Source organism: Athalia rosae, chromosome 2 (genome assembly GCF_917208135.1).
Source record: "Athalia rosae chromosome 2, iyAthRosa1.1, whole genome shotgun sequence".
Lineage (NCBI taxonomy): Eukaryota > Metazoa > Arthropoda > Insecta > Hymenoptera > Athaliidae > Athalia > Athalia rosae.
In genome coordinates, this window is record NC_064027.1 from 12,759,919 (window position 1) to 12,786,606 (window position 26,688).

Consider the following 26,688-nt stretch of genomic DNA (forward strand, 5'->3'; position numbering starts at 1 on the left):
AAATAGTTCGTGGTCGAAGGTCTGAGTGGGAAATATTTTTATTGAATCGCACAATATACGTGAAATAATGAATTTTTTCCAAATCGACTGCACCTTCGAAGCGATTCGAAAATCAACCTCGTCGGACGTACGATTCGCGGAACCAGCTACGAGACGTCAACCACCATTGCGTCGCCCTTCCCTTATCGACGTACAAATTGGTGCGTATACATATATGCATATATGACACATATATATATATATATGTATGTCCATACGAGGCACAGGTATGTACATACTCGTTCAGATATATGTATGTAAATATATGCACCTATCGGTAGAGACGAAGGTCTGTGGATAGGCAATAACCAACCAGCGTGTCCATCAGCTGCGGGGAATGTTTAATTACTGCTATCATAACACCATTAAAACGGTCAAACATTGTACGCGTACGTATGATCGATCTCATTATACCCTGATAATGAAATACTCTTCGGATGTATATAGATAACGATTTCACGATAGTCTTTTTGATCGCCGCAAATTTAACTATGCGTGCAGTATTCAATCTATATTATATGTATATTTATTCAAATATCCGGGTAGCAAATGAGAGTAATAATAATCATTTTGTCCATGATTTAACCTAGTTTACTATGAAAGCAAATTTCGCAAGGGACGCCAGAAAACAAATAACAAAAAAAAGAAAGAAAGACATGAATAACTTTTTACATATTCCGCACATTTGTTGGTCATCAATTGATTCTATTTGATATACTCAGAATCGCCGGAAGTCCGTTCGTGTTACCGATATTTATTACAATGAGAATATTCCAGAGACTGTGCGCATAGAATTGAAGTTGAACTCTTCAATTTGGGAAATGGAATTACCAAATTACGCTCGATCATCAATCAAACCTCCGTTGAATCTGAATGGAATGAAAAGTTTTTTATCAAGGATCCTGCAGGAAACTTACAATCACGCACGTACCTCGTGACGAATGAGAAAATGTTGAAAAATTACGTTCACGGAATTCCTGAGTGCCTGTAAACTTAGCACCTTTCTTTTTTTTTTCTTTCGCTTTTTCTCCCTTTCGTCTTTTTCCAACACCGGATTAATATCATACGTACAGCTAATGGCCGTTAATGCTACGACGATTACACGGCGTAAGTACTTCGCTGTAAAAGAGCTATTTGCAACACATGATATATGTATACAGTATAAAGTAAACCGCAAGTGATTCGCGCAACGTAGTTATCTCCACGACTGGACACATACCGGTCAACGAAGATAAATAGCCCAAGGTTCGCGCTCGTAAGATGGTCAAGATACTTAAAAATATACCGTAATATAATCTTTTATCGAGAGAACTTAAAAAGTAACGACCATTGTTGTAAAATAAATTGCACGATCGATCTGTGGGTAGACGAAATCGGCAAAACCGATCGGTTTAAACGCGGCAACAGTATTCGCTGAAGTAAAATTATCAAAAGTTCAAACATAGTCCAATAGCGATACTTTTTTCGTATTCAATCAATCATTAATAGAGGTTCACGATCAGAGGCGGTGCGTTCGCTCGAAAGATTTCACGGGCTGTTTCGAACATTTCTTCTTTGTTTTTTTTCCCCCCCATCGCGGAGCTGCGCTATCACGTTTGTTCAAGTGCAGTAAATCCATCCCAAAAAATAAACATGAATGAGAACGGCATAAATAGTCCGTGACGTGTAATAAAATATGATTTCTCTTTATTTTATTACACAAATAAATGAACAATAAACCGTAGAGAAAGTACATTGATGTATGTATAAATTTTTTTATTTATCCGTAAAAGGATAAGAAAATTTAGAGCTTCTGCAGTCTTATCTTGCATTGTTTCTATAGCATAATACTTCATTTACGATTACTCCCATAATCCTGACCTTATTACTCGACTCACGTGGAGGTACCTACTCAAAAAGCCATCAACTGTGCAACTCGTATAAACTTTTACAGTCCCACAAGACAATTCGAATTAGCGGGTGGCGCCCGTCGTAGCGAAAAGTAATGTCCTCTTCATTGGCGGTGGTCTGTCATCGATCGATGATTGATTCTTGTCGAACGTCGTCATTTTATTAAACTCGCGATAGTTCAGTCGGACAGTTCAGTTGCTGCCGCGCGTTCAAAAATTCACCTACACCCACGCCTCCGACCATATTACATTGCCTATGGAATATGCAACTGTACAACATGAGTAAAATTGTAGCTGTAAGTAAAATAATAATGATAAAAGAACAAAAACAAATCAGCAAATAAGAATGGAAGGTACAAAAAAAGTTTTTCAAGTAGGTTACACGTGAATGCACAAAAGTTGAGGGTGAATAAAATGTATATATTACACACATACAGACATCTTGAAACTCGTATGTTTTGAAAACTTTTCAACGGTATGCAAGGAAAAAAACAAAAAAAATGAAAAAAAAAACGAGAAATAAAGAGAAGAAACAGGGTGGGTAGGTGATGTATAAAAAGTAGCCCGTTTGTCTGCAACCAGCATCAATATTGCAAAGGGAATGCCCTGTGTCAGCAATGGTTGAGTTTTGAAGAATACATACTACACGCATACTATACGATCTGTTTGTATATTTTTAGTCAATTCTGTAGACAACTTGACTATACACAGACGGTATTGCGCGTAGAATTGAAGTGTGAGTTGGATGTGAACGAATTTCGTACTGTATGGCAGTATACTTAGACACGATATCCGCGCAAGACACGTTCGAAGTGAACATACAGTTTTGCTGTAATCTGAAGGTACCTACGTACGTGCGTACATATAGATATAAATTGTCAAATCTATAGATATAGTACATACACGGGTAAATATATCGACAAGGAAAGATAAGCAAATAAATATCGCAATATGCACGTAGCTCACGTACCTCTATTTGCGGAATCCCAGGAGAAATTGTGAAGTAACGGTGCAGCAAGCGGTGGGATACCCATCGCCACCCCAACCCAATCCGCAGTTCTTCGTCCCGCGGGTGAGAAAACAAGATCCGTGTCACCAATCCACCTTATACGCTGTCGGAAATAAAATGTTAGGTAAACTTGAAACTCTTTTAAATCTTCCAGTACCTACCTATGTAGACGGTCCAGTCGCAAATTTTGTGTTTGTCGCCCTGACACGCCCACTAAATCTTGACAGCTGACTAAAGAATCGTATTCAAAATTCCACGCAAACACGATCATTTATTTATCATGTCCTTTCAACACGTTTTTGTTGCTATTTTTGTTGTCCTTGTACTGAAATTGCTTTACTTCAATAACGAACAAGTTTTGACAGCGGTGTTCGGACGAGCTCTTATGAAAATTAATTTCAACGAAGAACTCCTATTTCAAGTTTTCACAAAAGTCTCCAAAAAATTTATAAAAATATGCTCATCCCTAGTAATATTAACCGGTTCAATGATAGAGAATTTGTCCGAATAAACGTTCCACAAGTTCGATTTTGTTCATCACATTTGGGAATATCAAACGGATTTCGACAAAGAACCGATTCTCGACCCATTCTAAAATTTGCAGGGGTTAAAGTAGAGGGAATCAACTAATTATTGAGGTTTCAAAAAAATGGTAAACATGGAAACTTTTGAAAAAAGTTAAATTCATTTATTCAATACGTGGTTTTTGGAAATTTTCACTTTTCGGATTGACAAGTTGTCTGAGCATGGTTTCTGAGACCCCTCAGGAGATCGGAGAAGTGTTTTATCAAGTTCAAAAAATATTTTGGTGGAAGTGTTCCATATAACGTGGAATGCCCCGAATGCAATATTCGCTAACTTTTCGATCCGAATCGTTATGTCGCCCAGAAACACGTACGCTGCGAAGATTGGATTGCTCAAATGTATCCATGAATACATATCTGTATGTATAATAATATATATTTGATACGAATTACGCAGTTCCAGAACCATTAAAATTCAAACGACGATCACACCGGTATTTGTTATTTGACAGATTTCGGTCATTTTCACGCGTTCATATTGACAGCTGCACACGTATAAGTTGACAATCGAAAATCGAAGACTCGTGGGAGACTAAATCTCCCCAAATGTCCTCTGACCGCTAGAATATCTGCTGCTGCTGCTGCAGCTGCAGGGCATATTCATGCATATATACACATCTATACAAATATATGACACATAATACAGTTATATACATATATAGATGTATGTATACATATAGACACGCATGTTGTATCAGCGATATGTTATTAGTTACGCAATGTAATAGAGTGAAGTATGGTCTACCTTGGATGTAGCCACGTTATGGGATAATTATTATTAATGATCGGAACCATGAATGTGCCCAATGTATATAATGACGTCTACCGTGGTGACCGTATAACGCTACATTACATATGCTCGAATAAGATGAATATAATAACTTCATAATACTTTCGGGTATCGAATGCCATTCAATTATGCGAAGTGCATCTGGATAAAGTGTATTGGATTTCAATTCACAGGTTTTGTATTACGAATGAAGCGGTTGAATATAGTTTTAAAAAGTAAGGCGAAATGAAACTAGATAAAGTTCAATCCTGAGGGTACTTAATCGCATTCTATAACTGTTATGATGATCTAACATTTCAGGGTGCATGTGTTATTGAGTTTCAAAGTGCTATCGAGTGAATTCACGGCTTATCGTTCATTAGTGGATAGGCAACTCTGCAGAGCAAGCGCCGCGGTGTTTCAGAGGTAGTGGTTACGTGCATTTACTCCAGCACATTGGTATTGACTAACTTATACGGTTGGATCAGCATAATAACTCTAGGTTATTGCAGAGTACACCGCACCGTATGATTCTGCTCGTGATCCCTTTACCACCATACGTGCAAATGCATCTAGGTATGTACAGTGAGTTGCAACGAAATATTTTTCAAACAATTACATACGACGAGCCTACGAATTATCTCCAGATATCATACACGAGTAACCGATGAACATATGATCACCGTCATAAAATCATCGTAAAAGGTCCTATAATCAGTCGAATTTTTGGTACATGTCCCGAGGGTATCCACTCCATGCACGGTATATATTTAACGGTGTATCGCGTGGCCGACGCTTTTAACCGTCCATTCTATCGACGACCCACAAACCTGTCGTCGAAGGGGTTAACACGACGATCCTACCCAAGGGATCACTGATGACGAATACGCTAGAATCTAAAATCTAACCCTGTGCTACTGGATCATGCGCGCTATTCCACTCTATTCCTGTACACATTGTGGTAATGTCATTACCAACGAGGATCTGCATTATTCTACAGTACGCATCGTGCGTAGGACAACACTGCATTTCGAATCCTTGCAGAATAAATATACGACAATCCTAGACCCCTTGGATATTGGATGTTGGATTTATTGCTTTGGTATGTGAAGATTGGATAATTTGTACTAGATTTAGTAATCAGTGACTCATGAGTACGTTAGCGTGTAGGTATTGGACGAACAATAAGGTTCGATAGATGCAACGTCCACGTGAATGCAGTTCTTTGTCACAATGAATGCGTAGTAGTTTGAACATATCATCACGTTTAAACCGGATAAAATCGCATTGATTACAAAAAGATTCATAAAAATCTGTTACTTCGTCAGCCGTTCATCTAAAGATAGTTGAAGTACAGATATATCAATATGTCTCTGGTTGAGGTACAGGTTCCGATTTATTGAAAACTCAAGTTCCAATTTCAGAAGTGATTATGATAAGTTCGCTCGCTACGCTGAAGCGAGAAATAAAGAAATTAATCCACGTACTAACATCTACGAGTAATTTATACGCGTTGAGGTATTGCTACCGTATTGTTTGGTTGAAAACAATGGTCTGAATCGTTTATTTTGAAAGAAAAAATCAGAACCCACCATGTTTGATTTTTACTCTTGGAATGTTGGTGTAAATTCATGACGCACTATGTGCACTTCACTAATATGTCATACTGTGGTTTTTTTACAATTTTTTAAGCGAAATCGAAAACAAGTGGTGGGAAAGGAAAATGATAGACGAGGCAACAAATCTCAAAAAGCAATAACCCCGTACGCGTACACTATACATCATTTGCGCGGTTCCGAAATTGATTCGGTCATTATTGGCTGTTACATTTTCTAACAAACCACCCAGTCCATAAATTAATTTTTATTGCGAGATTCTGAAAGGAAAATATGAAATGATCGTCGAATGAAATATCATCAAGCCTCAACCAGTTTGTTGCTATTTTCAGTTAGATTTTCTATAAGTTAATACCGTGGGAAGAATTGAATCGCGAGTCTTTCTTATTGGATCCTGGTACATAACAGAAATAATAAAATAATACACGTCCGTATAACAATGCTGTATTCGAAGATTTTCTCAATTTATAGTTGGCACAGCTCCCACTGCGAGATAAAAACCACCTATGGTAATTGCCTTAACTACACAGAAATAAAGGAAACAGTTCAGCAATCGAAATCGTGTTCACTTCACTGCAGACGGAAGAAAATAGAATTCCTGAATTCTTAAATCGTTTTGTTTTATTCATGGTTTTTTTCCGTAACTGAATCCTTTTCGCACCTGGTTTCTTGCCTGCTTTATTAGGGTGAAGAATCTTTTTCTACTCTGTATACTTATACGTGTTATCGGGTACAAATAACTTTGCCAAGTACATTGATTCATCCAAATCATTCGTCATCAGAAAATCGTTCCTCGAAAATGATCGTAAAACAAAATTCTTCGCCAAAAAAAGGATCCAAATTGGAGCATGTAAACATTGCGCGATTTGATTTAGGTTCGCGCAAAATATCCCTAGTCGAATGTACAGCAGTGCCACAGCAGAGGTGCGGGGATCGCATCGACCGGCCGCGATCTGTTATGATCCACGGCGTGTTAACCTCACAAAACTGACACAGCCATTTAACGATGATTTAACAATAAACGAGACGCGTTAGCAGTCTGAAGCAGTTAGCAGTTAGGAGTTAGCATGCGATTATCCTTAATGCGTCTCGTTTATTGTCCTTTTCTTACAACACTCATTTCGAATGCATCAATGACAAGTGTTTACTCTGTCATCGACGGAGATCATCCTATCCTATTTAATTCACCGTATCATTCCTCTGACCAAAATAACATCAGTCGTGGTTTCTACGATATTATCGACAGATAGATTCTAATATTTTCGGTAAACACGCCGTGGATCGTAACAGATCGTGGCCGGTCGATGCGATCCCCCCACCTCTGCTGTAGCGCTGCTGTAAATTCGACTAGGGATATTTTGCGAGAACCTGAATTAAATCGCGCACTGTTTACATGTTCCACTTATGGTCACGGTTTGTGTACATACCATCGTACATACCTAAATGTTTACTTTGCATTATTCATAATAGTACTGAAGATGTCGAATTTTCAAATAAATGAATATAAAAACTGAAAGGAGATGACAAAAAAACCGATTAATTGAATTTGAAAACAAAATTGGAGATAGAGAAATTGAATCAAATTGGAAAGAAGGAAATTGGTCGCCAAATTATGTGGGATATTTCCGCCAATTTATCGATCTAAAATGTGAAAAATCAAGGATATCTCGATGAGATTTATTGCTAGCATAATTTGTACTGCGTCATCACGTTCGTTACTCATTTTCACGTAGGAAAAGCATCCTCGAATCACGACCACGAATATCTTACCTTTAGTCTCGAAAAAACGCTAAGCCTATGGCCTCAGATATACATATTACAAGATTCGGGGTAAAAAATCTCCGACCGATTAGTTTTCCTAAATTGGTTCATGTGATTACAATATGGCACAGACATCCGAAAACTGATCAAAGTTCTCTGTTTTTCATTTTTCTGTTTTTCTCACCATCTGAATGGACCATCACTCAAATCTTATACAAGTGATTCGGACTCCAATTATTCGATTGATGATGATTAAATAACAAGTACATCAATTCAGACACAAAGCGGTACATGAATAGTAATCGAATAAATCGCATCCAATCACGAAACATCCGATTGGGGACGTATAATTTGGTATACGGTTAACAGAGTACACATATGTTGCAGGTTTTCCGTCTTGGATGGTACGGCAGTTCGGCTTCAGCGACAGCGGCGGCGACATCGGGAGCGACATCAGTTCTACTAGTCCCTATTCTGTGTCAGTAGCAATGCAGGTTCCTCAGAGTAACGACGAAGAGAGAGAACGGTGAGCAAGTTTTTTTACAGAATTTAGTTAAACATTGCTTAAATCGGTTGGGCGAACGTTTCTACATGTATTTAGATCACGCGCTCTCGACTATTCATACTAAAAACAGTCGTTATAAATATACTTGCCCAGGTTCTAAACAATCCTTTAGAATTTTGAGAGATGACTTTTCAATTGAATTACGCGTTTGATTCTGTTTTTGAATTATGAAATAATTAATCAATCCATCTAACTCATACAAATTTGATGTAGCTATTATTCTCAAACAACTATCTATACGAAATTTCTTGGGATTTGCGGGATGATGTTACAATGATTCACTCGATTTGTGTTCTCAATGAGATACGGAAAGATTTATTGATCTTATTCGTGGATACACATATAACATAAATATAAGTGGTTGTTACATCGTGATTTCAATTTTACATGTGATATGTGTTCTTTTTCCTGGTAGATGACCATTGCGCGATGGAACCAAATCAGGGCATCACCGAGTCTTCTCGATGAGATACATCGCTTCGTCTTCACCCAGTCGAGATGGATCTGCAACACATGAGACTTACAACTCCTTTTCTGCAGAGGTATGTATCATTTAATTCATCTCTTTCGAGGGTCCCTAGTATGATCCAACATTTAGAGTCTCAGTAAATGAATTGCACCCCCTTAGAAAAGATTTTCAAAATCCTCTTCATAAAATCAGATCACCCAGAATTACCCAATGTACTTATTATATTCAAACACCCCCGATAATATAATTCATCAGACACGCCAATAAGGCAAGACAATAATTTATTATCACATAACTTGGTACAATTTATTATAATTCAAACGTCTTATATACTTATATATACTGAGGCATAAAATATATTATACATTAGGTTACATGATAGGTCATACATTAAGTCATGTATTGCGTTTAGTAATTATTTATTTATTATTTATGTTACAGGTTGCAGTTCCTCCAACATCATTGCCCGGACTTCCCCTGTTCATCAGGGGGAGTCCACTGACCCGTCCCCTGGGACTGCGCGGCCTCCCACCGCCCCCGGGGTCCCAGGGGACCCAGTCCCCGAGGACATGTCTTCGGGGATGCGGTATCCCCGCTGGAGGGGATGCCATATCCCGAGGGACATGTCCTCGGGAACTGGTCTTCGGGGACACGTGTTCCCCCAGGGACACGTCCCCGGAGATGCGGTATCCCCGCTGGAGGGGATGCCGTGTCTTTGGGGGCGTGGCCTTGGGGGAATACGAGTCCTCGAAAATCCCGGGAAAAGGAGGTCCCAAGCGGACACTTTGTTTTTCGTTTCTCTAGAGAAATCAAGAAAACGAGCGACCGCTTGGGACCTCCTTTTCCCGGGATTTTCGAGGACTCGTATTCCCCCAAGGCCACGCCCCCAAAGACACGGCATCCCCTCCAGCGGGGATACCGCATCTCCGGGGACGTGTCCCTGGGGGAACACGTGTCCCCGAAGACCAGTTCCCGAGGACATGTCCCTCGGGATATGGCATCCCCTCCAGCGGGGATACCGCATCCCCGAAGACATGTCCTCGGGGACTGGGTCCCCTGGGACCCCGGGGGCGGTGGGAGGCCGCGCAGTCCCAGGGGACGGGTCAGTGGACTCCCCCCGAGTAACAGGGGGAGTCCGGGCAAACGGCAGCTATGGTGGCAGCATCCCCAGGTACCTGAAACATGAAGGAAACTAATTCTTAATGAGATACATCTAAGAATACATCATTGCCAATATTATATTCTATGTCGATAGGTTAATTATTCTTGTAATATATCATATGTTAATATATTATGGCCAATGTAATGTAATGTTATGTTATATGATATTAAATATATATATATGATGAACTAATCATTATTGTATTGACTGTTACTTATTTCATAACGTATAAGCGAATATTTATGTATAATTATTTCGTACTTGTGAACGAAGTGTGTGATGCAATGTAAGTCCTGCGCAGCGCAGTTGAGAAATGATTGGCAACTGCGAAACATTGGGATATTTTGATGTCCATCGATCGTAGATCTGAAAACAAAATTCATGCGTAGGAAACAGTGTAAATGGAAAATGAAACCTGAGATAAATTAATAAATATATTCTTTCGATAATAACTATGAATATTATTATTGTGAGACCAAAATCCCGACGATAACTATCTAAATTTGTGTACTGGATAATGCTGTAATGCGATAATGCGATAATAATGCTCGAGAACGGATTGAGCTATTCCGCAATTGAAAATATCACTGATGAGTACGAGAATATAGGACTTGATAATTTAAACGATTGGTTATATTTTACTTGTTGAATCGATAAATCGGCAATTACTCAATCAACTTTGGAGATGGACTTATTTGGCTTACAGATTCGGATTCCCGAGATCAAAATACATCAGAACAGCAGAGTGAACTTTTCAAAAAAATCCTCATTCTAATCAAGATTTCAAAAAAAAATATCTAAAGCTATACGCTTGACATTTGTTTTAAGCAAAAGGTGAAGTATTCGTTCTAATTGTTCCACAACACTATTCTCATGTTGAAATGCGCAACGAACACGAAGACGTCGAATAAATTATTCACATACGTACGCGCCACACACCTCAACCGTCGCTTCGTCCATGCGATTTTATCTCTTCAATTATGTAATTGAGAGACGTTCAAACAAAGCCATAGGTATCATGAATATTTGCCTCCGAAATACCTGTACATTAATTAGCTGTTCACAATATTATCAATAATAATCAATGATTCAATTCGTAAAACAGTCAATCATACATACCCGACAATTACACTTTACATGTGATTAGGGAAATCATACGTGAATTCACTGTTTCCAATGAATGAATAAATGAATGAATAAATTAACACACACAAACATGAATTGAGACTACATACATAATTTGACAAGCATCAGAATTATACGAATTGACTGATCAATTGATTAATTATGTACCAATAAAATAAATGAATAAACGAATTTTCAAATATCAATGAATTATTGAATAGTTCAAAAAACTATTGACAATTAATTTTTTGATTATTAGAACAGTCCGCAATCATAGACCCGATGATAGCTGCATATGTTATTTTATAGAAATCATGTGAACATTAATGATTCAACAAATAAACAAATAGATGACCAACTGACTGAACGGATAAGTGAACCCATAAATTGAATAGCATCTAAATAATACTAATTAATTATCCATTCAAATAATCGAATAAATAATTCTTACTTAATAAATAAATAAATAAATAGATGAATAAATGAATTTAGAAACATCGAAATCATACCAATCAATCATTATCAATTATTATTATTATTATTGGGGATTATTAATTGGTATGATCACGATGCTTCTAAATTGATGTGTTCATCTATTCATTCATTTATTCATTTAGTTAGTTATCTATTCATTTATTTGATCGCGAACCGCTCACGGCAGTCGTGTACGCTGACAGTGAGTCATGCCTGAGCGACGTACGCCGAGCGCGTAGAGTAGAAATTCCAAGTTCGTAAAGCAGATGATTTAACAAAAATCATGTACGAATTAGTAATTTAATAATTCATGAATAGATAAATAAATGACTCATCAAATAAATGAACACATGAATATAGAGGGATCAGAATTATACCTATTAATTAATGTTAATACTGATAGATGCGACGATTGTTTAAAATATAAGACTGTCGGGTATAGAAATCGTATATAAATTTATGATTCAATAAATAAATAAATAGATAACTAACTGAATGAATGAATGAATGAATGAACAACTGAATGAACACCTAAATTTAGAAGGATCGAAATGATACCCATCAATTATTATTAATATTAATCGACGCGATGATAGCTTCTCATGTGATTTCATAGAAATCATGTATAAATTATTATTTCAATGAATAAATGAATATGTAGATGAAAGACACAATGACTGAATAAATGGACATATGAATGAATAGACAGATGCTTTAGAAATATTGATAAACCATCAAATAGTTTGAAATACTATTCATATGAAAATTAATTGTTTGATTACTGAAACAGTATGTAATAACAGACGCGACAATCGCCATACGTTGAGAGTATACAGGCATCATGTGTAAATTTATAATTCAATAAATAAATAAATAGATAACTTACATTAATCAATGAATAAATAAACGAATGAACACAAATTCGCAGACGCAAAAGATTGAAAACTTAGAATTTTTACTCTACGCGCTCGGCGAACGTCGCTCAGGCATGACTCACTGTCAGCGTACACGATGGTCGTGAGCGGTGTGCGGATGAATAAATAAATAGATAACTAACTAAATGAATGAATAAATAAATAAATGAACACATAAATTTAGAAGCATCGTAACACGACAATCCGTGTCGTCACGTCCTTCGCATGGACAGAGCGATCTTCGCGAGTCATCGAGTAAAGCTAGCAATTAATCCCATAGAGATATCCTGGATTCCGAACTCTTCAGATCGATAAATGCGCGATAACTCGTTCAACTTCAGAGATAAAATTATACGGCTCTCAGGTTTCAATTTCCGAGATCAAAATACATAAAAATATCGTGGGAAACTCTTTAAAAAAAAATCCTTTTTCTGATCTAAGATTTTGAGAAATATCTAAGGCTGTAGACTAGGCGTTCTTTTGGGGCAAAAGGTAAAGTTCTAGTACGCTCATTGAATCCATTCCGACTCCAGGAATGCAATTCAGACAAACTGCTTCCGATCTCATGCAATGAAGCATAATTTTTTACAGCGTAAACTCGTACCTCTTATACTCCTCTAATCTCAAATACGAGAAATACAATTGTGGATAATCAAAGTTTTCCGTTTTTGCGAAAAGACCTCAATCTCTCTCACCGTTGAGTTCAAACGTTATTCAAAATCTATCAAAATTCTGCGTTCATGTCGCATTATCTCCACCTCAAATTCTTTGAGACGAATTGCGGACCGATCGGAAGCATCAAAACATGATGGTCACGGTCAAAACATTGCTTACCCTTGTTTATGGGAAAATTTTCCGAGTTACGGAAGTTACGAAATTTTCAATGATATAGGTCTTTCGGAGGCTGCACTATTTTTCAAAATATGTAGATTAAACTGAAAGCTACTTCCCGAGTTATTACTCAATCAAAACTGGAAACTGGACTCAACATGTGAGAGATTCGTATGATTCTTCTGTTTGGTATATTTGAGACGCGACCGTAAATACTTCAACAAAACAGAGAATTAAGACGTAGCAGTAACTGCGTATACTAATTCTTACCCCAATGTATCTCTCTCTCTTTTCTCCAAGAATGTACGCGCTGCTATCGATGTCGCTCCTGACGACGTCGCTTCGGCTGCTACGGCCATACTGCCGTTCCTTCGGAAAAGAAGGATCAGCTATGTACGAGATTATCCGAAGACCGAATACCGAATCGTACGTTCGCAACTGACTGTTTCAAGATCGTCGCTCAGGCATGACTCACTGTCAGCGTACACGATGGTCGTGAGCGGTGTGCGGATAAATAAATAAATAGATAACTAACTAAATGAATGAATACGGAACGAACGCGGATGGATTCAGCTTCATGACGGTATTTTTCCAAGAATCTTACGATTTTTTTTTTTGGTGTCGGTACGAATTTTCTAATGTGGCCATTTTTCGACATTTTTGGCTTTTCAAAAATATGCTACGTATTCATCGGAAAAAATTTCTGTGAACTCTTCTATGAAAAACTGAACGGGGGTGTCTCCTAGTTCTGATCGTGACTCTGATGACTGAAGGAGCTCCATTCGAAAATGATGAGTTTGAGAAAAATTTATCGCGAAACAAAAATTTGTTCATTATTTTAATTTTGACCAATTATAATTTGTTTTTTTTAATTTTACTAAAATCATTGTAACGATTCTTATATAATTTATTGGAGTGTGATTATCACAATTTATCCAATAGAGCTCGGAGAATTATCGTGAGTCAAGTTGTAGTGTCCGGAGCTAGCAGACTTAGGACTAATAAAATTTGATTAATAGAAATGAAATAGTCTTTCGAGTCTCCCACCTCATCTATACCAGTTTTCCATTGAAAGAAAATCGCCTTTGCGCCGGTCAGAGCACATAATTCATCGATATATTCATTGCCCGAAGCCAATGCCCGAAGTGGGTTTTCCGACGAAAAGCTCTTATAAAAATGAAATAAAAGACTCGCAGATTGACTATTTTTAAAGATTTTAGGGTGTGAAAACATGAAAGACTACGGTCTTTGCTAATTTTTCCGCTGATTCTTTAGGATTTCGAAATCAGGAATCACGAGAGACAGTCTTTGCTGATATATCGAGCGATTTTTTAGGATTTCGGGGTGTGGAAACACCTGAGACTATATTCTTTGCACATTTTTTGAGGTGAAAAATACTAGGGACCCTTTAATGCGGGACTCTACCGAGGTTCTTGGTACCATAGATAAGTTGAACGTAAATTTCAGATTCTTCGTCCACATGCAGTAAAATAATGCTGTCACAGACAGCAGTTTTTGCTCTATCTATGAATGGTATGAATCCAAATTCTGACCATATGCAATTTCGGATATACCATTCGATGAAAATTCATTGAGCAAATCAAAAATCATTATTGTTGCACCTCTTCAAACGTGGAAGGTACACAAACTATCTTTTCAATTGTGTCGATATGGAAGGAATCTCATTAGGTTTTAAGGAATGTTGAAGATACATACATGTATGGTAAGTGCCGATGATAAAGTCAATTCAAACATTGGTACAAAATACCGCTACACGATGTCGTTGCCCACATTGTTGACGCGTTGTTGACAGTTGACTTTTTTACGAACAATTTTACGTGTGCAATATAACCTTATTAATCACCGTTGACGTTATCTGCCTAAATCATCGTTATGTAGTATACGACGTGAAACACGAAAATAAGCAATGAAAATTTCACTCGCTAAATGGATTTCCGACAGTTTTATTTATAGTAAATCGCCAGAAATTACTTGTGAAAACAGTCTAGCCTTAACCTACTCTAAAAGTATATCGCTTCTGACTTTGTGAATTATAATGGTGCAAGAAATAATCAGCGGATGATGAGTGAATCTGATGACACCGACGTCCTTCTACTGATTCCCCCTGATTTATTCCTCGTCCCATCATCCGAAGACTCTGACGATTCGGAGTTTCCAAAAGAAAGGTTGGGTTACCGCCTTCAAGGAGGAAGACCTTCCACTAGCGTGGTCACGGAATTGTTTGACCAGGTTCAATCACTCGAGAATAGAATATCTGTGATTGAATCAAAAGATACAAGTTTAGATACATCATTCCTGAATAATTCCAGTGATACGCAATTTAGGACTACAAACTTTTCATCCCCATCAAGAGCTAACCAAGTGTCTGTTAGAAATAATTTCGGTTCAGTAAGTCATATTTCGAACTTAGAAAACACCCCTGCAAAACCTCGCAAATATTCATCAGCTCCAACAACCCCCAGCAATTACCACCTGCGAAGTCATACTAATCAAAACTGCTGTGATATGAAGTCGTTGCAGTTTGCTGCTTTGAACAGTCATACTAACGCTTACAAATATAGTAACACTAACTTGCAATCTCGAACCAAACATAATGATTCAATGTCATACTCCGAACCATCAATCATTCATCACAGTTCCAGTTCTGATATAAGAAACATGGGAATCCCGCATGCATCATCTGCCATCTCCTGTAAAAAGGAAACATATATTGACAATAACGAAATGAACAAAAGCAATTTACAGAACAAACCGTCCGAACGTATATCTTTCTCATTGCCCTTAGCAAATTCAAATCTGAAACCAACAGGTAAACGATTTGAGCAACGATCCGTCAAAGACATGGAACTTTCAGAGGTAGATGAACTCTTACATGAAATGGAGATAACAGAGGCTGAATTAGCAAAAAGGATTAAAAATGGAAGTTCGTATCAATCACACCGGGGGAACGCTCATCAAATGAATTTTCACACTGAAGATGAGAAAGAATTGAGAGAAGTGAACGCACTGCACAGTGACTTGTCTCCAGTACGTCGATTGGACTTCAATTTCCATAATGAAGATTTGTATGATTTACCAAATATCTCATCCGATGTGCAACAGCGTTCGACCGCTGATAAATACCTAGAATTTTCACTACCATTTGATGAGGATTCTCTGCATCTGGATGTAACAGATAAAATAATTTCTGAATTCAAAACCTGGCGTCAAAACTGTGGTCAGACACAGAAGGATGATCAGGGTAATGATGATGGTAAAAATGGCAAAACATTACACGAAGAGAGCAAAAAACACGCCCATGTACAATCAAATCCTTCATCAAATATAAACACAATTGATAGAAATCCAGCAGCCATTCAAACTGGGCCATCTAGAATAATTGTGAACAGTGACAATCCTCATTCGCATGAGTCATCTAGTCACGCTGATCCAAATTCTACCCCCATGTTGCATACTAATTTTTTAAAAGCTCACATACCTATAAATTTTACGCAATTAGAGTCTAATGCAACGCAACTTGCGGAAGTACCCAGACACTCATATAGCACCAGTAATTTGTTAGGCTGCACAAGTAATAATATTCACGACATTCCGAATCACGGAGTATCAAATAAGATCACTAATGATGCAGCCACAAACACAGAAAGCTTGAGGTATATCTTGAGTCATGATAATTTGCATGCCAATCATTCACAGTACGTATAAATGTTCATTTATCGAAGTATTACTGGTTACTTTTCAGGAAATCACATCGACTTTTAACACTATCTGACTTTTGGGAAACGGATCCTACCAAATCACAAGAGGATATGCTCAGAATAAAATTGGAGGAAGAGAAATTTAGGAGAGATGTATGTCGTAAAATATTGAATTCGATTATCAATTTTCCAAGCTTGACTAATAAAAACATTTGTATCTCTATATACAGCATTGTGAACACTTGATTCAAGAACTTCAGAAAAGGTTGCTAGAACAACAAGAAAAAGTAGCAGTAGCTGTAAGGGTAGATAATGAGAAAAACGTTATAATAACAAAGTTTCAAAATGCTTGGACAAAATTGAAATTACGGTGGCAAGTATTGGAGGCAGAATCAAACGACTTACATTTGACTTTGAAAAATATGAAAGATAAACATCAAATGGAATATACCGAGCTTCAGACGCAGATAAAACGTTGTGAAGGGGAATTATCAAAGGCTCTGGATCTAGCTGCTGGGTACAAAGAAAAAAGTGATACAATGACTAAAGAAAATCTGGAATTATTGAAGAGCCATGCCGATGAATTAGAGAATTATAAGGCTTTGGTTCAAGAAGCTGAGAACCGATACAGTCAGCTAAAAGTTGAATACGATAAATTGTCCGATCAGAGTCAACAACTTGGAGAAGCACTAAAAAATACTCAACAAGAAGTCAACAGAGAGAGGCTCAGGGGTGGAGAAGTGAGAGGAGAAATGGGGGTTATTCACAAAGCACTTGATGCTTGTGAAGCTGAGCTCATTGTTCTCCGCCAAGAAAAAGAAAATCTTCAATTGAAACTTAAGGAAGAAATAAGTAGAAATCATATATTGGAACAAAATAAATCAACGCTACTCACGGCGATCGAAGAGGCAAAGTGCGCAGAGGTACAATGCTCTACAAAATCACCATCAATGTTAGTTTTTTAAGGTTGATATTGTGATTTGTAAATCATTTTTTGAAATTACAGAGAAAGGCTAATGAGGAAAGCAAGTCTTTTGCTGCCCAGGAAGAAAAAACACGAAAAGAATTGCGTGATGTTTACCAGAAACAAGTTGATGAAGTAGTCAAGGCCAAATTGCAAGAATTTCAATCACAACTTGACACGGCTGAATCCACTTTTCAAAGTGAATTAGAGAGCAGACAGCGAGCAATCGCCGAGTGTGCAGCTCGGAAAATCAAAACTGTTCTGGATAAGTAAGTATGCGTCAGACTTGCATCATAGTATAAGAATGAGAAGTTCATTAGAAGAATATTTCAGGCATCAGCTGGAGATTAACTTGTTAGAAGAAAAACACAAGGAAGAGAAAAGATTACACCAAATTCAATTAGCCCAAGCCATGCAGCAAATCTCGATATTAGATTCCAAGTTAAACACGCAACACACCAACAAGACTCAGCTAGCGGAACAGTTGCATTCAGTTATGCAAAGACAGTGGCAGCAGGCATTACAAATTATATCAGGTACAATTTGAAATAAGTCAATGCCATTAAAAAACTCGCATTAACCCACAAATATCAATCCCCTGAACATAGACTAAGGGTGACATTTGAAAAATTTATATGACTGATAAATGAATAAAGAAAATACTTCATTTTTAGGAGGTAACATGGATAATCTTACACCTATACAACGCATTCACGCTGAGAAATTCTTTGAATCTAGACATTCTATGAAGTCCGAATCTAGTCCTAATATTGGGTGTAATGTTATGGAGCCAATACGTTTAGAGTCCCATTCAATGCCTCTAATCGAGATGAAGAATTTTCCTTCCACCTTGACTCGAGCACCAGAGGAAAAAGATGGAAATTCAATGTTGACGAATCCAGGAGAGGGTACTCCTTTAACAAGTCACAGAGACCAATCTAAAGATGATCTCCGTAGATATATTAAAATGGTATATTTATTTCTAACAGACAAGTAATATCATAAATGAATTATCATATATTCTTCCAACTCGGATCAGATCGCATTCAATGTTATTATATTATGACGTTATTTTAGATACTAGATATGCAACAGCCGAAGTCAAACTTCGTACAACCCCCATACACGGAATCGAGTCAAAGTCCAGTTCCAATTTGTAGAGAAGTACCAAGGAAACACTACATGCGGAAAGAGGAGAGTTTTATGAGTGAAGATAGCAGTGTGATTTGGCAACCAAGCTCAGAGGCAAGTCATTCGAAGCAATAGCTATGCATAGCGCTGCATTTTTACTATTTTTTGCAACACCATACCACAGAATAAGGACTGAATGTACGTACATCATCCGTTGAGAAAAAACATCAAATTTTTGTGAAAGATAGCTACAGTTTACAAAGTGTTCAATAAGTAGTTGGAATTATTTTGCTGTGTACTTTGGCTTATTTACAGGTCTCTCCTCAAGATGTGACAGAGTATATTTCAGTTCCTCAAAAACTTCCGGTAAAATCGGATCAACAGAAGAATAAGCCACCATGGAAATAACTCATGATAATTAGCTGTAAAAATCCAGATCACAGGACCTGGTATTGGCGATTATAGTGAAGGCATTTTCGAGCATCAAACGACACATTACATATAAGCTATATACTAGATATTTATCAGTAAGACCAATTTTGATACCATCCATGTAACTCGTCATCACGAAATGCAAACTCCTCAGATGAATTGTGTCTTTTTCTCATACGAATCCTCAGACTTATACTCATAACAATATATTAATAAAAAATTACTCATATTTCACAACAATTCCATGCATGAGAAACGATGAAACAAAGTAACGAGTAACGTATTGGATAGTTGGATGAAACTATTGAAATGGATGCTCAATCGCATTTTCGTTTTCTCTTTCCTGGAATGACTATAGTGGGCATGTGCCTGTGGCACGTGGTACTAGTTAGTGCTCATCTTCAGTCAACGGTACAATACCTATCTCTGTCCATCGTCGAACATCAACGGTAGCACTAATTTTGCGGTCAAGGGTTGCCAACATAGAGCATTGATTTTCTCTCGAAGCTCAGTGCTTGCAGCAATTATGCCAGTGGCACAGTATACCGTACGTCGGCATCATATAGTTAAACTGATAGAGTACGTACGTACGTCAGCACTGATGTAGTTGGGAACGTAGCCCTCTCACTTCCGCCGGTTTTTTGAACTAGCAACACCTGAAATCTTCCTGGGACTCGGAGGCGCATACCGACCGCAGTTAATGTGATCATTGATAAATCGATCGGTCACAAAGAAGGAAATCATTTCCCCATTTATCTACTGGGATACGAGGAAATCATAGAATTACATATTTTAAATATGTCGATCATAAATGACTGACGCCTCTTCGCAGGTGACAAGAGAAGTTTTCACAGATAATTCAAAATAATACTATAAAGTAACGAGTAAAATAACTATCAATATAAAGGCGAGATCTTTAATACACAACAATGGGGCATCCTACTCTGGAACACTCCTTGCGTCGAGTTAAAGTTGTATGAAACAATTGGTGACTTTCTGCTTCACGTTCAACAAACATAGATGATAAATTAATTTTGTGAGGTTTGAACATACATTGTTCAGTTACACCAATGAGTAAATAATTGATCTAATCTTTAGGGCCATAGTATCAACAATTAGAACCACCTGAAATGACGCGTTTCCAAACCACCTTAAATGAGGTAGCGTCCTCGGCTCGTTTCGATTTTTTCCCCAAGTGGAACGATCGCCGGAAGTACAGTTTGTAGAATATGTAATATATTATATATTCTACATACTGTGCCGGGAGCCCTATGCAAACCACTAGCAGCTCAGCATCCCAAGTCCGGAAAAGTAGAATCTGGAACATACAGATGGAGAAAAAACTAATATAAAAGATACGTGTGACATTATAAAGAGTAATACCAGGTAGTCTTGAATTTAGACATGGCATTTAAATTACATAAATAAAAATTGTATGCAGATATATGGACAATTACAAATTACGAAAGACAATTACACACCGTTACATACAAAACATGTACATAAAGAACATAAACCACGAAACAGAACAGGGAAATAGATAATCGTCATTATTTTCAATCATCTTATAACTAAACATCATTATCAAAAAACAGATAGATGAACATGGCATGAATAAAAACCGTATGGATGTACATGGACAATTAAAACTTGCACAAGACAATTACACACAGTTACACACAAAAGATGTACATAAAACACTACGTAAAGAACGTAAAACACGAAACAGAAAAGGCCAATAGATGATCATCATTATTTTTGATCATTTTATAACTAAAACATCATTGTTGAGAAATAATCAATAGAATAAAACAGTGAAAAATATGAGTCGCAACGGTGAAATTTCTGAAAAGAGAAAAAACATTTGTCAATTAATTGATGAAACACGACACCTGAAACATACAACCTAGTGATAAACATGTAATTGTTATAATAGGTCAAATTTTACAATAGATTCCTGAAAAGTAATGACTCGATTGTTAATTAATTTGTAAACTATGAAACCTGAAACATACAAACAAGTGTAAAAAACATGCTATTGTTGTATTAGGTGAAATTTACTGCGAAGGAATAACCGTTGTATGTTTAGTAAAAGAATTTTAGCTGCCAAAATGTCCATGTCATGATCTGCCACGAACTCCGCAATTAGAGACGTATTTTTCTGATTCCTGAAAGAGAACTTCGGAAAATGACTGAAATTTTCAATTGGGTTATGAAAAAGACGGCGAGGAACCGTCCGATTCCCAAATTTGCATATTGAAGTGCAAGGTATACGAAGTGCTGATTCCTGAAAACAGAAAGCAAACCGGATAAGTAGCCAGAGACAGCCTGCGAACATCTGATTAGTATTAAAACCGAAGGAAATCTGGAAGAATCTTCAGAGTTCTTCGCGAGTTTGAATTCCTGAAATCAGAAAGCAAACTGGATATTAGTAGCCAGGGACAGCCTGTGAACAACATCTGATTAGCAATAAAACCAAATATCTAAACCCTAACATCTGTAAGAAAATTTAAATTAGTATATGAAAACTGAAAATACGAAAGATTGATTAGGATCTGTAAGAAAGCTTTATCGATATCGATAGTCTGAAATGTAGAATTTCGATTAGTATCTTACAAATAATCGCGCGGAAGTCAAGTACCACGCACAAAAAATTGCGAAAGTACTTGATTCCTTACAATTGTTGCGGTTTTTGGGTTTAAAACGCACGAAGCGTTGCTAAGGATGTTTTAAGCGCCAAGTCCGCGCGCATACGAGCAGCAGCGACGGAGCTTGGATTTTTATTTCAAGTGTTTGAAGCGCCTTGCAAGATGGCAAGTCACGCTGGTTTATAATTCCTGTGAAACATGCAAACACACAACATGCAATTCCTCGTCTTCGCGCTATATACCCGCGCGAGCAGCGTCAGATTTGGAATATTTTTGCCAATCGGAATCGAAAAAATGCAATTTTTAATCGCATTCTTCTATTCCAATTAGCATAGAGGCATGGAAGGGAGAAAGGTTTAGAAAGGATTTGTGGCGTGGCGGTCGGCGATCCTCTTCGACGCGAAGTCTTCGAGCTCAACGTCCACCTCACTTCCATGCACCACGGCTGGTACGGAGAGCAATGCGGACGTATTTTGCCCATTCCAAGTGACCAGAAATATTACGGGGAAGCAAAAAACTCAATTTTATTTGATTTGTCTAGTAGGGTTTGTGAACGTTGTGTGGGGAATGAAAAGGATCTATTAGATCTCAGCAAAAAGATCTGAAAGACTAGGTGAAAAGAATCATTGGAAAAACATGAAATAAAATATTGTACGAAATTGAATAATGCAAATCGAAGAACTCTACTCAATTGATCACTTGGAATTGCTGTGGAAAGAAAAGATGCACTTCCGATTTCTTGCCTACCCACTTTGGTCAGCCCACATCCCACCCAACGGTTAAAACTATGATGACTTGCACACTCGCATATACACTGCACATACAATAAAAACCCTTCGCGATGCATGAATTTACCTATACCTGCCTTTCACCTATATTTATCCAAGAAATGATTTTACTGACGAAAACCCCAAATCATACTTGCGCCGGCGCAACAAAATCATTCCATCTCACTCACATCTCACATTCATTGCCGTGGTATCTCGTTCAAAGACTTACCGTCAACCTGTTATGTGTAAAAATAAGAATGGGCTGCCCATGCCCCGGCCAAAGCCATAATTTACTAAATTTTGAAAGAGTGTGTGTTTTTACTAGCCGAATCTCATTCAACATTTATAATCTCCGTATGACTTTTAATACCTTGATTTCGCAAGAATCTTTGAAAAATGAAAGTCATTACAAAAAAAGAAATGACTTCAATTCATCTCGTATCTATTTGTGTACTGAATGAAAAAGTTAAGGGCTGAAGGATTTGTGTAAGGGAAGAAAAATTCTTGTATGATTAGACATCCTAAATCTCGTTAATCTACATACGTATAGTTTCTTAATGTACTACAAGCAGTCTTAATTTATAAAAACTTAACGAAAATTCTTAAGTTAATTTTTACATTTCTTAACTATGGATTGGGGTTCCTGACAGTTATTCTATTTTGTCTTAATGCTCACCAAAAATACAATATGTGGTGGACTAATATTTTTCTTCGAACGGGAGTCGAACCCGATCATGAATGGTACTCAGGCATATTCCTTCGAATTGTACCAATTTCAGAAGAGCGAACATTGCCAAAGAATATTCTTATCATAGTTAACAATTGTGGAAATCTTATTTTATTCATCGACATTTGATGATAATCTTATTTTTATTCTTAATCTACATGATGTCCGCGGTAGTTGCTTGAAGCTTAATCGGATATTTGAAGTAAACATAGAGTCAGGGAGAAAAACGAGATGTTGAAAGATATTTTTGTCTATTTATTAGTGCCAGTTAATTAGTTCAAGTGAAGAAGAATTCAGAATAACTGAATTGATAATTGATGCAAGTTTCGTAATAAAATCGCAAATTGTACTTGTACCTATGTACATTTATTCATACTCTCTGGTGAAATTGATTTATTATGAAAAATTGAATGATACTATATAAATCGTGGACATGACGATGATAACAATCTACATCCATATCAATAAACATATACATGCATACCCACATACACAAATAAACACACACGTGGTCATCGGGTGTGACTGTACTAAGTGTACAGTTCAGCTACCCGAAATGACCCCACATACATGGTCATCGGGTGTGACTGCACTAAGCGTACAGTTCAGCTACCCAAAATGACTCCACATACATGGTCATCGGGTGTGACTGTACTAAGCGTACAGTTCAGCTACCCAAAATGACTCCACATACATGGTCATCGGGTGTGACTGTACTAAGCGTACAGTTCAGCTACCCAAAATGACTCCACATACATGGTCATCGGGTGTGACTGTACTAAGTGTACAGTTCAGCTACCCAAATGACTCTACACACATACATAGTCATCAGGTATAACTGAGCGCAGCAGCTAAGGGTACGCGAACTTGTTATTATCATTGAATAACTTCTTCACGTACACCCACCCGTTGCAAGCAGTTGCCCCCAATGACTCTACAGACATGGTCATCGGGTGTGACTGTACTAAGCGTACAGTTCAGCTACCCAAAATGACCCCACATACATCGTCATCGGGTGTGACTGTACTAAGCGTACAGTTCAGCTACCCAAAATGACTCCACATACATGGTCATCGGGTGTGACTGTACTAAGCGTACAGTTCAGCTACCCAAAATGACTCCACATACATGGTCATCGGGTGTGACTGTACTAAGTGTACAGTTCAGCTACCCAAATGACTACACACATACATACGATTATGTATGTACACATAAATTTCCATGGATACAGATTATTACCACCATCGCGATAATTATGATCACTATCATCATTCATTTTTTGATCGTAAACGTACGTCGAGCACATTGACTGAGTGCGGAATGATTTTCTAAAATATGATTCTAATAGAATCTTTGGGAAATGAATTTCATTACAGAAAAAGGAATGTCTCTAATTCATCTCATATCTATTTGTATACTCATTAAAAAAAAATTAGGGTTCGAAAGATTTGTGATAAGGAAGTAAGATTCTTATATGATTAAACATCCTAGATCTCGTTAATCTCCATACATAAAGTTTCCTAATTTACTACAAGCAGTCTTGACCCATTAAAACTTGACGATGATTCTGAAGGTAATTGTTCCATTACCTAGCTATGCATTTGTGTTCTTCATCAGTAATTTCATTTTTTCCTAATGTTAAGAAAAATACAATATGTAATGAAGTAATATCCATTACCTAACCATCCATTGAGGTTCCTTATAAGTATGTGATTTCCTTACTTTCTTAAAGTTAAATAAAAATACAATATGTAGTAAAGTGATATCCTCGTTTGTACGGGAATCGAACCCAATCGTAAATGTAATTCCGTCGAATCCTTGGAATTCTGATGATTTCAGAAGCAGAAGAGAAAACGTCGAAAAATACAATATGTAATGAAGTAATATCCATTACCTAACCATCCATTGAGGTTCCTTATAAGTATGTGATTTCCTTATTTTCTTAAAGTTAAATAAAAATACAATATGTAGTAAAGTGATATCCTCGTTTGAACGGGAATCGAACCCAATCGTAAATGTAATTCCGTCGAATCCTTGGAATTCTGATGATTTCAGAAGCAGAAGAGAAAACGTCGAAAAATACAATATGTAATGAAGTAATATCCATTACCTAACCATCCATTGAGGTTCCTTATAAGTATGTGATTTCCTTACTTTCTTAAAGTTAAATAAAAATACAATATGTAGTAAAGTGATATCCTCGTTTGTACGGGAATCGAACCCAATCGTAAATGTAATTCCGTCGAATCCTTGGAATTCTGATGATTTCAGAAGCAGAAGAGAAAACGTCGAAAAATACAATATGTAATGAAGTAATATCCATTACCTAACCATCCATTGAGGTTCCTTATAAGTATGTGATTTCCTTATTTTCTTAAAGTTAAATAAAAATACAATATGTAGTAAAGTGATATCCTCGTTTGAACGGGAATCGAACCCAATCGTAAATGTAAGTCCGTCGAATCCTTGGAATTCTGATGATTTCAGAAGCAGAAGAGAAAACGTCGAAAAATACAATATGTAATGAAGTAATATCCATTACCTAACCATCCATTAAGGTTCCTCATCAGTATGTAATTTCCTTTTTTTCTTAAAGTTAAATAAAAATACAATATGTAGTAAAGTGATATCCTCGTTTGTACGGGAATCGAACTCAATCGTAAATGTAATTCCGTCGAATCCTTGGAATTCTGATGATTTCAGAAGCAGAAGAGAAAACGTCGAAAAATACAATATGTAATGAAGTAATATCCATTACCTAACCATCCATTGAGGTTCTTTATAAGTATGTGATTTCCTTATTTTCTTAAAGTTAAATAAAAATACAATATGTAGTAAAGTGATATCCTCGTTTGAACGGGAATCGAACCCAATCGTAAATGTAAGTCCGTCGAATCCTTGGAATTCTGATGATTTTAGAAGCAGAAGAGAAAACGTTGCCCAAGCATATCGTTTGTATAGTTGACAATTTCGGAAATTTCAAATTATTCATCAAGACTTAATCGTAATCTCATTTTTATTCTTAAGCTTTACATGATGTCCGCGGCAGTTGCTTGAAGCTTAATCGGATAGTTAAAGTTAGCAGAGAAT

General features: G+C 37.1%; 3 protein-coding genes across 20 annotated transcripts; 2 read left to right on the forward strand and 1 right to left on the reverse strand.

Annotated features, from left to right (window-relative positions):
* Nucleotides 1–1,217: 1,217 nt before the first annotated feature.
* LOC125500005 lies at nt 1,218–9,212 on the forward strand. 11 transcript variants are annotated; one of them, XR_007277166.1, is made up of 7 exons: nt 1,247–1,284; nt 4,612–4,716; nt 4,803–4,866; nt 5,034–5,392; nt 8,055–8,193; nt 8,648–8,774; nt 9,143–9,212. XR_007277166.1 is itself a non-coding variant. In XM_048650959.1 (4 exons), the coding sequence occupies exons 1-3, from the start codon at nt 4,818–4,820 to the stop codon at nt 8,649–8,651; spliced, it is 192 nt and encodes a 63-aa protein (XP_048506916.1). In that variant the 5' UTR covers nt 3,679–4,817; the 3' UTR covers nt 8,652–8,774; nt 9,143–9,212. The 11 variants fall into 11 exon arrangements, 2 of the variants coding, with proteins under 2 accessions (XP_048506916.1, XP_048506915.1); XR_007277168.1 differs by lacking the exon at nt 1,247–1,284 and adding an exon at nt 3,097–4,526; XR_007277167.1 differs by lacking the exon at nt 1,247–1,284 and adding an exon at nt 2,109–3,061 and having other exon boundaries at nt 4,612–4,866.
* On the reverse strand, nt 9,042–20,620 carry LOC125500004. 7 transcript variants are annotated; one of them, XM_048650953.1, is made up of 6 exons: nt 19,874–20,224; nt 15,800–15,918; nt 13,478–13,576; nt 10,125–10,229; nt 9,839–9,876; nt 9,042–9,198 (listed from the first exon to the last, which is right to left on the reverse strand). In XM_048650953.1, the coding sequence occupies exons 2-6, from the start codon at nt 15,818–15,820 to the stop codon at nt 9,186–9,188; spliced, it is 276 nt and encodes a 91-aa protein (XP_048506910.1). In that variant the 5' UTR covers nt 15,821–15,918; nt 19,874–20,224; the 3' UTR covers nt 9,042–9,185. The 7 variants fall into 7 exon arrangements, with proteins under 7 accessions (XP_048506910.1, XP_048506908.1, XP_048506914.1 ...); XM_048650951.1 differs by lacking the exon at nt 15,800–15,918 and having other exon boundaries at nt 9,839–9,893; nt 19,874–20,620; XM_048650952.1 differs by lacking the exon at nt 9,042–9,198 and having other exon boundaries at nt 9,748–9,876; nt 19,874–20,212.
* LOC105684879 (sporulation-specific protein 15-like) lies at nt 15,001–19,612 on the forward strand. Of its 2 annotated transcripts, none has more exons than XR_001102959.3 (8): nt 15,001–16,881; nt 16,971–17,079; nt 17,157–17,849; nt 17,933–18,159; nt 18,224–18,426; nt 18,565–18,860; nt 18,968–19,219; nt 19,337–19,612. XR_001102959.3 is itself a non-coding variant. In XM_012398578.3 (8 exons), exons 1-8 carry the CDS (start codon nt 15,287–15,289, stop codon nt 19,427–19,429), a joined length of 3,384 nt encoding a protein of 1,127 aa, XP_012254001.2. In that variant the 5' UTR covers nt 15,001–15,286; the 3' UTR covers nt 19,430–19,612. The 2 variants fall into 2 exon arrangements, 1 of the variants encoding a protein (XP_012254001.2); XM_012398578.3 differs by having other exon boundaries at nt 18,968–19,135.
* Nucleotides 20,621–26,688: the final 6,068 nt, after the last annotated feature.

What these genes read in the sequence shown, in the direction of transcription:
- LOC125500005 (XM_048650958.1), top strand. Translation starts at nt 5,215, where the DNA reads ATGCGCGCTATTCCACTCTATTCCTGTACACATTGTGGTAATGTCATT. An exon ending in ATGTTGGATTTATTGCTTTG is followed by an intron (nt 5,393 to 8,054) that starts GTATGTGAAGAT and finishes CATATGTTGCAG; the next exon opens with GTTTTCCGTCTTGGATGGTA.
- LOC105684879 (XM_012398578.3), top strand. Translation starts at nt 15,287, where the DNA reads ATGATGAGTGAATCTGATGACACCGACGTCCTTCTACTGATTCCCCCT. An exon ending in ATCAAAACTGTTCTGGATAA is followed by an intron (nt 18,160 to 18,223) that starts GTAAGTATGCGT and finishes AGAATATTTCAG; the next exon opens with GCATCAGCTGGAGATTAACT. An exon ending in GGCATTACAAATTATATCAG is followed by an intron (nt 18,427 to 18,564) that starts GTACAATTTGAA and finishes CTTCATTTTTAG; the next exon opens with GAGGTAACATGGATAATCTT.
- LOC125500004 (XM_048650951.1), bottom strand. An exon ending in AGAGAGAGAGATACATTGGG is followed by an intron (nt 10,230 to 13,477) that starts GTAAGAATTAGT and finishes TTTTGTTTTCAG; the next exon opens with ATCTACGATCGATGGACATC. An exon ending in ATCACACACTTCGTTCACAA is followed by an intron (nt 9,894 to 10,124) that starts GTACGAAATAAT and finishes ATTAAGAATTAG; the next exon opens with TTTCCTTCATGTTTCAGGTA.